The 12,500-nt window shown below is 38.1% G+C and overlaps 1 protein-coding gene across 1 annotated transcript in view; it reads left to right on the top strand.

The window, feature by feature from the left end:
- Nucleotides 1-2,719, top strand: part of LOC113828431 (phenoloxidase-activating factor 3) — a 5,906-nt gene extending 3,187 nt beyond the window's left edge. The window contains exons 3-9 of the mRNA XM_027381413.2: nucleotides 101-234; nucleotides 589-784; nucleotides 913-1,027; nucleotides 1,355-1,539; nucleotides 1,647-1,846; nucleotides 1,953-2,039; nucleotides 2,299-2,719. Coding sequence (XP_027237214.2) covers nucleotides 101-234; nucleotides 589-784; nucleotides 913-1,027; nucleotides 1,355-1,539; nucleotides 1,647-1,846; nucleotides 1,953-2,039; nucleotides 2,299-2,406 — 1,025 coding nt within the window. The 3' untranslated portion in view covers nucleotides 2,407-2,719. The remainder of the gene's footprint in view (nucleotides 1-100; nucleotides 235-588; nucleotides 785-912; nucleotides 1,028-1,354; nucleotides 1,540-1,646; nucleotides 1,847-1,952; nucleotides 2,040-2,298) is intronic.
- The last annotated feature ends 9,781 nt before the right edge of the window (nucleotides 2,720-12,500 follow it).

The following is a 12,500-nucleotide window of genomic DNA, read 5'->3' as shown; positions in this document are numbered from 1 at the left end:
TGCACACACAAATATATATTCTTTCTTTCTTCTTTCTGTTATGTTTTTTCTCCCTGTTTTATTTCTCTATTTCACCTTCACCTCTCCACTTTCCGTACAGCCGTATGCAGCGGCGCACCTTGCATCCCCGTCGACTCCTGTCCCCCCGTGAAGGCGCTCTTCCTGTCCTCCAACCCAAGCCACAGGCAGAGGGGGCAGCAGCTGGTGTGCGGAAGAGAGGGCAGACGTCTGAAGGTGAGTTCCCAGACCGTTTAAGAAGTTGCTGAGAAGTACCCAGACACGGGCCTGTATGCCAGAAAGTGTGCGAGGCATTTGTTAGTGTATTGTGGCACGATGTGGATTAAATCCAGTTAGTATGTTACATATAAGTGCATAGAAGTTCATGAACTCAGGAGACACTAAGGAACGAGAATCCACTTGCGTTAGTATGTGACATAGAGGGTGCGAAGCTACTTGACTAATATAGTACTTCCACCTGTATAAATACTCTGGGTTTAAACTTCGGTTCCTTTGGCACATATCCTTTAATCGACGAACTTGCGTAATTAATAACGTTATTCTATTTCAATCCCCTTTTTCATTTACCAGGTATGTTGTGCCTCCTCGAACGTAACGCCAACGCCGTCACCAACACCCATAACTATAACGCCCACCAGCAACCCTGGGGGGAATGAACAGCTGTTGCCCTCAAAGTGCGGACAGTCCGATTCCGTGAACAAAGTATTCGGTGGCGAAGATGCTGTTGCTGGCGAATTTCCTTGGGTGGCTGCTTTGGGATATACAGGTATTTACGTGTTAGCCTTGGATCGGCATGCAATATAAAATAATTGGTGCAACGATATTACTACACTGACTACGAAAGAATTTCTACATATGGAAAGTTTCATTAACACAATTTTTCTCGCCTCGCAGCTCCAGGCGGCCGTGGCTCTCCGGAGTGGCAGTGTGGAGGAGCTCTCATCAACAGCCGTTACGTCCTAACAGCTGCTCACTGTGGCCATCCAGATTTTCTGTTCGGCTATACCCTGTAAGCATGATCAGTTTACATAATCTCTGCAACTTACTATCAAACACATTCAGAGTCCCTCAGCTTTCGGTCAGGACGGTATTGAAGTTGATTTTGATGAACATAATCTAAATTCACGATGAGGTGCGTGGTTCACTGGTCTTGTCTAGCAGTCAAAGTCCCGCACTGGCAGTGGATATCTACCCTTGCCACCCTTTTCATACAGGAGGTAACAGAAGTACAATAAACAGACATTCACAGTTTCACTGAAGGCACAAGAACCTGATATAAAACCCTGCATTATTAGTTATCATCGTTGGTATGATTAATTTTTACTTTCATTTTCAGAACTGTAATCCGTCTCGGCGAACACGACCTCTCCAAGACCAGAGACTGTAGCCAACGCCTCTGCTTGCCTCCTGTGCAAGACTTCACGCCTGAGCAAGTCGTCCTTCATCCTTCCTTCAACAAACGTGCTCCCGAGAGTGATGATATTGCGCTCATCAGACTGAACAGGAACGCACAATCCAACGGTCAGTCATCTTCCTCCGCTTTTCGGGGATTTGGGGAATGGTCACATGAATAGTCGTTGTGGCTGACTTGATTTACATAATTCAAACAAGTTCTTTTGACCACATAGTTGGCGTGCAGCCCATCTGCCTCCCTCGCGCTGGCTTAGACGTCGGCTCCTTCCTTGCGGGTAGAGACGCTATAGTGATCGGCTGGGGGCATACGGAGAGGGGCAGAGATACCCAGGTGCTGCAGAAGGTCGCGCTGCCTTTCGTTGATCTCGCTACCTGCAAAAGAATGAACGAAGGAGAAACGCTGGTTAACGGACAGGTGAATCTGAAACAAACTAATATTCCTTGTGACTGAACTTAGAATTGGAAGACCAAAATAGCGTAACAAATACAGGTTATGATAATTTGGTGTCACAATTTTCCAGGTTTGTTTCGGCGGACGGTCGGGACAAGACTCATGCAATGGTGACTCCGGCGGCCCTCTCTTCTTGGACGCTGCCCCTGGCACCATCGTGAGTACTGAGATTTTGCAGCTGTGAAAGCAAACAAGCAATCAAACACACACACACATAAAATCATAACCTCCCTTCCCTCTTCCTCGCTGCTTGACCCCAACTCACAATAATAATAATAATAGTAATAATAATAATAATAATAAAAATGCTTCCTATAGGAAAAAAATGATTTATCACGACGTCAACCTCCGCTTCATTAGTATCCTTGAACAACCTTCCCTCAGAAGGATTCACACTTCGTTCTTCCCCTCAACAGCTGGGCGTTGTATCGAAGGGCGGGGCGTGTGGAAGACCCGGCGTCCCTGCGATCTACACCGACGTCGGCTCCTACAGGGGCTGGATCGTACAGAACCTTAGACCTTAGGAGCAAAGTCGTTTTTTCGTCTATGGTGCCTTTGTTTTCCCTTTGATGGTATAGGCGTCACATAGTTCTTTTGGGGGGGGATTGTTTTGTTTGTTGCTGTTCAATGTTCAATGTTAGATTGTTTTCACAATTATTTTGTCTTATTGTTCTCGAGTTAAACTACCCAAAGGATTTAAATTGAATATTTTGTCTAATAAATGTTTGAAGTGTCCGAATGAAAGAACTTTTTGTAATGAATTTCATGCAATGCACCGATACATCTGATAAGTTGTAATTGATGTCTTTGAACCCATTAATTAGGCCTGTCTGTTAATCTGTTTATTTAATTTCCCCCCGGAAATCCATTCTAAATGAAAATCGATTAGTTTTGGAAGACATAATTATATATTTGAGTATATGTATATACATACATATATATATATATATATATATATATATATATATATATATATATATATTATATATATATATATATATATATATATATATATATATATATATATATATATATATATATATATATATATATATATAAATGGACCATAAGTTGGAATATCTTGTGAGCGAATTGAAAAAAGACAGATTGGGATATTGTGGGACAGCGACGTCCATAGAAAGGAAGAAGAGGTGATACAGCTAAGAGAGGGCGGTCACTTGTTTTACCGCAGAGGAGGGGCAAATGGCAAAGTGGGTGGAGTGGGATTTTTAATAGATAGAAAACTTGCTGGGAATATTTTAAAATTTCAGAATATATCAGATAGATTAGCTTAGATTGTTGTAAGATTATGTAAAAGATACACTCTCAAAGTAATTCAGGTATATGCGCCATCTCAAAGTTCAGAGGACGAAATAGTTTCTATGATGATCTTAGCCAAACAATGGACCAACAAACCACAAAATATACCTTATTGATAGGAGATTTTAATGCAGAGGTCGGTAAACAGCAAAACGGTGAAACTAGTGTAGGAGAGTTTGGAGTAGGAGAAAGAAATACATGCGGAGAAATGTTTGTAAATTTTGTGGAAAAGTATAGTATGAGAATAATGAACACAGAAAGAAACAAATTAATCCACAGCAAGCGAACAAAAGGACATATTTCAGATAGAACTTAGGAACAGATTTCAAGCACTTTCAGAAAATGAAGATGACATTGAAAATCTAAATTCTAATCTAACAACAATAATCAGACTGCAGGAAAAAATAGGAAAAATTAATGGAAAAAAGACAAGTAAATATTCAATAGAAACAAATCGTATCATTCAAAAGAGGAATAATATACAAATATACTCAGGCAGAGATGAAATAGAGAGAGCAGAGTTAAATAAACTTATCAACAAAAAACTGAGAGAAGAGGAAAAAGATCATGGATATGATTGAAGAAACAATAAGGAAAGGAAAATCTCAAAAAGGTTCAACATAGAATGGCCCGAGGAAAACAACAAATTATATCTTTAAAAGATAAACACGGCGAGGTTATAAAGTGTAGAGAAAAAAAAATGATATGGAGAGTTGAGGAATTCCACAAAGAACTATATTCCTCAAAGATCAGGATTTCAACTGTAAATGTAACGACAGACCAAAGTGAGATTCCTAAAATACTGCCAAAGGAAGTAGAATACGCTCTTAAAAATATGAAAAGGGGAAAAGCCCCAGGAGAGGATGGCATATTAGTAGACCTATTGAAAGATGCACGAGAGGAACTTCACTCTAGGCTGGCCCATCTGTTTCCCCTTATGCATAAAGAAAGAACAACCTGAATCATGGTGTAATGCTATTGTAATATTGCTTCGCAAGAAGGGAGGCAAATTATAGACCCATTAGTTTATTATCAAATATTTATAAACTGTTTTCAAAAATTCTAACATACAGATTGACTCCATACCATACACCAACTTATTGAGAAAACCAGTGATTTTAACAAACCACCATGTCTATCCTTTGTTGACTACGAAAAGGCTTTCGACTCGGTAGAACAAGAGGGTATTCTATATTCACTACGTGAGCAAGGAATAAATGGACATCATAAAACTTCTACAATTTTTTTTTTTACGCAATGGAACGGCAACCGTAAGACTGCAAAAGGATTGAAACAAAGTATAGCAAAGGGAGTGAGACAAGGAGATACAATATCACCTAAACTGTTAACAGCCTGTCTCGAAAGTATTTTCCGGAAGATGAATTGGGAAAGGAAGGGATTAAATATAAATGGTCAACACTTAAATCATCTAAGATTTGCAGGTGACATAATACTGATGTCAGAAACTGCTGAAGAACTGCAGGATATGCTAAATGACCTCAATAGGGAAAGTTAGAAAGTAGGCCTTAAAATGAATAGGTCTAAAACAAAAGTATGTTTAATAGCAGGGTACAAAATGCTAAGATTAAAATCGATGAGATTCTTCAAGAAGTTAATGAATATTTATATCTAGGACAGTTACTGACGCTTGATAGAGATTATGAAATCGAAATAAAGAGACGAATCACAATTGGATGAAAAGCATTTGGGAAACATTGTCATCTCATGAAAAGCGAAAAATTTACAATCACTGTGTACTCCCATCTATGACATTCGGATGTGAAACGGAAACTAAATGTCAACAGAAAATAAACTAAGAAGGGCACAAAGAGCAATGGAGCGATTAATGATATGGGATTCTCTTAAGAGATAGGTAACGGTGCACTTGGATATGAGAACAGACTAAAGTAAAAGATATAATAGAACTGATTAAAGAACAAAAGTGGAGATGGGCTGGGCATTTAGCTAGAAAGGAGGATGACGGGTGGAGCAAGAGACTAATCGATTGGTATCCAAGAGATGGTAAACGCAGTAAGGGACATCCAGACACAAGGTGGAAGGATGAGATTGTAAAATATGAAGGAAACACATGGCAGAGAATGGCACAGTGCAGAAAGACATGGAAAGTATCTGGGAAAGCAGTGGACCGGGAATGGCTGATGATGATAATGATATATATGTGTGTGTGTGCTTGTGTGTGTTTGTGTGTGCGTATATATGCATATGTATATATATATATATATTATAGACATATATTTCTATGAATATAAAATATGTGCATGCACACACACACACACACACACACACACACACACACACACACATATATATATATATATATTTGTATGAATATAAATATATAGATATAGATATATAAATATTATATAGATAGATAGATATCTGTCTGCAGGTAACTGCAAGACAGACACGGCCAGACGCGGCCAGGGCCCGGAGCAAAGAACAGGGCCGAGCCCTCAGGGCCACAACCTTTTTAGTTGGGAAACGCCGGGGCCTGAGCCCCGGGGTCGTTGCCCCAGCAACTCCCCTCCCCCCTGTCGGCGGTCTTGAGTGTGCAACTAGCTTCCATAGACATTACTTACCTACTCATACTTGAGTAAGGAGAGCGAAGTTTAACACACACTCCCAGTGGGCACTCGTCAGATATAGATAGGGCAGTTCAAATCCCAAATCAGAAATCCTGAGGTGCATTTAATGAAAGATGGAATAATGCACTACCGCACTGATATGATGAATACATAATGCATTATTCCATCGTTCCTATTTATATACGCTCCTACCGACGTGAAAGAGAGTCCTCGGCGAGATATTCGTATTGTTCTGGGTGACTTCAATGTGGTATCTGGTTGTGATCGAGCTGGCTATGAGATGTCTGTCGATCCCCATGGTTCGGGAGCTGATGTCGGTAGCTCCTGGTACCAGCGCTAAGACCTACATACAGTGATGCAGGTAACGCAGCCAAGGAGATCGACCACATACTCATTAGCACTCATTGGAGGATCCTCGAGAACTGCAGGGTGTATGGGAGTGCCGAGTTTTGTGGTACTGACCATAGAATAGTTGTGGCTACTCTTCGGGTCCACTTCAAAACTCCTGGGGCCGGATACTTAAAACAGTTTACAATGCTGTATCTCACATCGGAGCCGTTACAATGTCGTAAGGCCTCCGAAGCCCATACTCGAAACAAAATCAGCCGCCATGTTATGACATCACACATTGTAAAGTATCTTGTAAAATACAACACCTCGGGAGCTCTTGTAGGGGTATCAACCCGGATATAGTAACTTCTTATTTATCGGTTACATAGTCAGCATTATCTTATATTGCCTTTATTTAACCACATGTTGCCTTTTTATATGTTCAACACACCGGGAATTCTTGACATTCAGTATTAACTTGCCTTGTATGTTTAATTATTGGGATTTGAAAAAATCATAAGTTTAATGCCAACACTCTTGACAGACGACAAACACATCTTGGAACTGATAATTTATGAACATATATTCACATACACACATATGTATAAGATATGATATGTATGTGTACATATATATCTATATATATTGCAGTGTGATCTGTCTAACCCAGGGGTCCCGTCCCAGTTCAAGTCACTCTTAGAAGTCTGCCCTCCCTTGATGCTGGCGGGGGATACAGGCGCGAATAGACCTGTTTAACCCCTGTCAATTCAATCCCCTTAAGTGGTAGCGTGGGGGGAGACTGAATCATTAATAGGGGTGTTCCAGTGTGAATACCACTTTCTGACGTTTAGCCTAACCCTATGGTAAAATACATACTAAAAAGTAATCTAAGAAAAATACAAAAGTGAAAGAATGTGCTAAAGGCACCTAAAATTACTGACTGTCGTATGCAAAAACTAAAAGAAAAAGACTTCCAGAGTGGAGAGCCCGGCTGAAGGCCTTACCATAAAACAAAGACAAACCCAGCAAGTCTGGTGTCAGAGCTGAAGGCTTAAAACCCCTTAAACCTAAAAGAAAAAAAAAATACGACAGTATAAAACCCGTCTGGTGACACCGAAACAGGAAAACTAAAACTAAAAGATCACTCAGACTTCCTACATTGAAATGTTAAAATTTACAAATAAAGCTGAGAGAAACAAACTTGCCAAGTTCATTTAAAAATTTATAAATAAACAATAGGATGTTCAAATCATTCAATAAAAATGTTCTTAAGATCACGTCCAGCTCCTATGCAAAGAATATCAGGATCTCAGTACTTAACTTATATTCTTCCATGATCGTCTCTGTGTTTGGTTCAACAAATGTGGCGACACCCGGTGGTTCAAAGCTTCGGAGGATAACGAAAGACATTCGTTGACGTCTCGACTCGTACTGTTTATTGTTTCCTTTTTCAATGCCCCGGTGACGTCAGAGGCCAAACACTTTTACAAAATATAGTCTTGCAATAAATGTGCTAAAAAGGCGCACAAAAATGAACAAAACTAAAACTAAAAATGCAAAATAGAAATCACAAGAAAAAGAAATACAATAACCAAAAAGAACGAATAATCACTGTATGTAAAATTGCTTCCCCTACAACTTAAAATGAAAACTAAGTAAATACGAAACCTTAAAACTTTACTGAATGTTAAAAAAACTAAAATGAATAAAAGCTGATGATAAAAGGGTCATAAAAATGTCTCGTTATTAAATCATAAATAAAAATGCTCAGAGAAAACACAGAATAAAAAGGGGAAACTAAAATAAAACAATTAAAGTAAATAAAATCGAGAAAAACAACCCAAAACCGAGGTGAGACACGTGAGACAATCGGAGATGATGAGATGCAGCATCCAACACCACCTTACAATATATATATATATATATATATATATATAATGTATATGTGTATATATATATATTTATAATGTATATGTGTGCATATACATATATATATATATATATATATATATATATATATATATATACATATATATATGTATATACATATATATATATATATATATATATATATTATGTATATATATATTATGTATATGTATGTATATATATATGTATATGTATCTTATGTATATGTATGTATATGTGTGTGTATATATATATATATATGTATGTATATATTATACATACATATGTATATATATACATATATATATATATATATGTATGTATGTATGTATATGTATTTTTATATGAATGTTTATATGTATATGTATATATGTATGTATATGTATATATGTACTCGTATGTATACTTATATATGTATATATATGTAGATGTATGCATGTATGTATACATAAATGTATGTATGAATGTATACGTACATAGATGTATGTATGTATACATACATATATGTATGTATGTATACATACATATATGTATGTATACGTATATATATGTATGTATGTATATCTACATATATATGTATATGTACATATGTATGTACATATACATACATATATGAGTATACATACGAGTACATTTATGGGTAATGATTTTATGATCTGAATAAGTCTGCTAATATTAATTTCTGTTGTCTTCACTACTTTACAGGATGAATTTGCTATTCATAGTTACTTCAAAAATTAATATCTCTATTAAACTACATTTGTGAAACACATTTACATAGTGAAAATTCTTCATTTAATGAAGTTAATTCAAGAAATAAGATTAATCAGTAAGTATTGAACCCTAATTATCATACCAAACAAATAAGATCCTGTGTGTAATCTTGCTTTATTTACAATGAGTTGTGTTTAATTTTATATATAGAAAATAAATATCTCCTGTAGTCTGAGTTTGTGAAAAATGTTAAGACAGTAAAAGTTATATAATTGCAGATATTCTAAGACAAATTCTTTCAGTAATAAACATACAGAACTAAAATAATAGCAAACACATAAGGTTGTGCATGTACTGATACCACATTCAATGCTATATTGTTGACCTTTGCTCGTCGATTTTCTAGAATGATACACATAGCTCATTACTAACTATTTCAACAATCTACTTTCTTTATGACATTATCCTTTGTTTTCATACTATGTTGTGTACCTGTGAGTGTATCATTATGTTCTGTACTTGATATCACCTTCACATTTACTTTGAGTTAATTTGTTCTTATGTTCAATAATAAAACGTTAATTTAATACATGAACAATTCCGAAAGAAGAACATATTTAAGGTATTTGCTTTACTCCTGTGCCAACATTTCAACACTAATATTTTGGGTTCCTACAGCATATAATAAACAAAATTTATTTAGAAATCTTACCTGTTCCTTCCATGTATTACTTCTCTTGTGTTTCTCTTTTTCACGGCTGCTCTGAGGTCTGTCAACTTCCTACGCGTTTCAGCCATAGTCCTCGGAACGCGAGCGACAAGATTCACCTCACTAGTCACACACTCCCAGGCGTTATTTATCACTTGTCCGGTTATTTTGTCTATTTTCCCTAGAACCACACGCCTCTTCTTGACCACAGTTTCTATTAGAGCCAACATCTATTCATTTGGGAAATTTGGCCTTCTTTTCTTTTGAGTAGGACCTTCCGTGGCATTTTTTACTTTTGTAGAGCGAGGTGATAAATCAGCTGAGATCTGTGGCTTTCCATTGGCTGTTACGTTTAGGACGCTGACTGCTGATTGGTCAATCAATTACCGATTTGTCATCTCTTGGCAGCTTAGGGAATTAACTTACAATATGGACATTGGCTTTACAATGTGCTTACTACTTTTTTTTGAGTATAGGTTCGTAAAGTACAATGTCGTAAGGCGGTTAGAACGTCTTCGACCTTGTAATTTACACGAAGTTTTGAGTATCCGTCCCCTGGCTACTATCTGGCGGTCCGGTACCGTTCCTCCTGACTTATTGAGGGGTGTGGTCATCCCTCTCTGAAAAGGGAAGGGGGGCCGATGGGACTGCAGCAATCACCAACACCAACTCTAGCACCGGCACCAGCTGCAGCACCAACTCTATCACAGGCACCAGCTGCATCACCAACTCCAGCACCGGCACCAGCTGCAGCACCAACTCTAGTACTTGCACTAAATGCAACACCAACTTCAGCACCGGCACCAGCTGCAGCACCAACTCCAGTTAAATAAAGGCTTTATAAGATAATGCCGACTATGTAACCGATAAATAAGAAGTTACTATATCCATGTTGATACCCCTACAAGAGCTCCCGAGGTGTTGTATTTTACAAGATACTTTACAATGTGTGACGTCATAACATGGCGGCTGATTTTGTTTCGAGTATGGGCTTCGGAGGCCTTACGACATTGTAACGGCTCCGATGTGAGATACAGCATTGTAAACTGTTTTAAGTATCCGGCCCCAGGAGTTTTGAAGTGGACCCGAAGAGTAGCCACAACTATTCTATGGTCAGTACCACAAAACTCGGCACTCCCATACACCCTGCAGTTCTCGAGGATCCTCCAATGAGTGCTAATGAGTATGTGGTCGATCTCCTTGGCTGCGTTACCTGCATCACTGTATGTAGGTCTTAGCGCTGGTACCAGGAGCTACCGACATCAGCTCCCGAACCATGGGGATCGACAGACATCTCATAGCCAGCTCGATCACAACCAGATACCACATTGAAGTCACCCAGAACAATACGAATATCTCGCCGAGGACTCTCTTTCACGTCGGTAGGAGCGTATATATATAGGAACGATGGAATAATGCATTATGTATTCATCATATCAGTGCGGTAGTGCATTATTCCATCTTTCATTAAATGCACCTCAGGATGTCTGATTTGGGATTTGAACTGCCCTATCTATATCTGACGAGTGCCCACAGGGAGTGTGTGTTAAACTTCGCTCTCCTTACTCAGGTATGAGTAGGTAAGTAATGTCTATGGAAGCTAGTTGCACACTCAAGACCGCCGACAGGGGGGAGGGGAGTTGCTGGGGCAACGACCCCGGGGCTCAGGCCCCGGCGTTTCCCAACTAAAAAGGTTGTGGCCCTGAGGGCTCGGCCCTGTTCTTTGTTCCGGGCCCTGGCCGCGTCTAGCCGTGTCTGTCTTGCAGTTACCTGCAGACAGATATCTATCTATCTATATAATATTTATATATCTATATCTATATATTTATATTCATACAAATATATATATATATATATATGTGTGTGTGTGTGTGTGTGTGTGTGTGTGTGTGTGTGTGTGTGTGTGTGTGTGCATGCACATATTTTATATTCATAGAAATATATGTCTATATATATATATATATATATATATATATATATATATATATATATATATATTATATATACATATGCATATATACGCACACACAAACACACACAAGCACACAAACACATATATATCATTATCATCATCAGCCATTCCCGGTCCACTGCTTTCCCAGATACTTTCCATGTCTTTCTGCACTGTGCCATTCTCTGCCATGTGTTTCCTTCATATTTTACAATCTCATCCTTCCACCTTGTGTCTGGATGTCCCTTACTGCGTTTACCATCTCTTGGATACCAATCGATTAGTCTCTTGCTCCACCCGTCATCCTCCTTTCTAGCTAAATGCCCAGCCCATCTCCACTTTTGTTCTTTAATCAGTTCTATTATATCTTTTACTTTAGTCTGTTCTCATATCCAAGTGCACCGTTTCTTATCTCTTAAGAGATACCCCTATCATTAATCGCTCCATTGCTCTTTGTGCCCTTCTTAGTTTATTTTCTGTTGACATTTAGTTTCCGTTTCACATCCGTATGTCATAGATGGGAGTACACAGTGATTGTAAATTTTTCGCTTTTCATGAGAAGACAATGTTTCCCAAATGCTTTTCATCCAATTGTGATTCGTCTCTTTATTTCGATTTCATAATCTCTATCAAGCGTCAGTAACTGTCCTAGATATAAATATTCATTAACTTCTTGAAGAATCTCATCTTCGATTTTAATCAGCATTTTGTACCCTGCTATTAAACATACTTTTGTTTTAGACCTATTCATTTTAAGGCCTACTTTCTAACTTTCCCTATTGAGGTCATTTAGCATATCCTGCAGTTCTTCAGCAGTTTCTGACATCAGTATTATGTCACCTGCAAATCTTAGATGATTTAAGTATTGACCATTTATATTTAATCCCTTCCTCTCCCAATTCATCTTCCGGAAAATACTTTCGAGACAGGCTGTTAACAGTTTAGGTGATATTGTATCTCCTTGTCTCACTCCCTTTGCTATACTTTGTTTCAATCCTTTTGCAGTCTTACGGTTGCCGTTCCATTGCGTAAAAAAAAAATTGTAGAAGTTTTATGATGTCCATTTATTCCTTGCTCACG

The sequence above is a fragment of the Penaeus vannamei genome, chromosome 22 (genome assembly GCF_042767895.1).
Source record: "Penaeus vannamei isolate JL-2024 chromosome 22, ASM4276789v1, whole genome shotgun sequence".
NCBI classification, from domain to species: domain Eukaryota; kingdom Metazoa; phylum Arthropoda; class Malacostraca; order Decapoda; family Penaeidae; genus Penaeus; species Penaeus vannamei.
The sequence above is the reverse complement of the archived record's forward strand: the minus strand, read 5'-3'. Positions and strand labels throughout refer to the sequence as shown.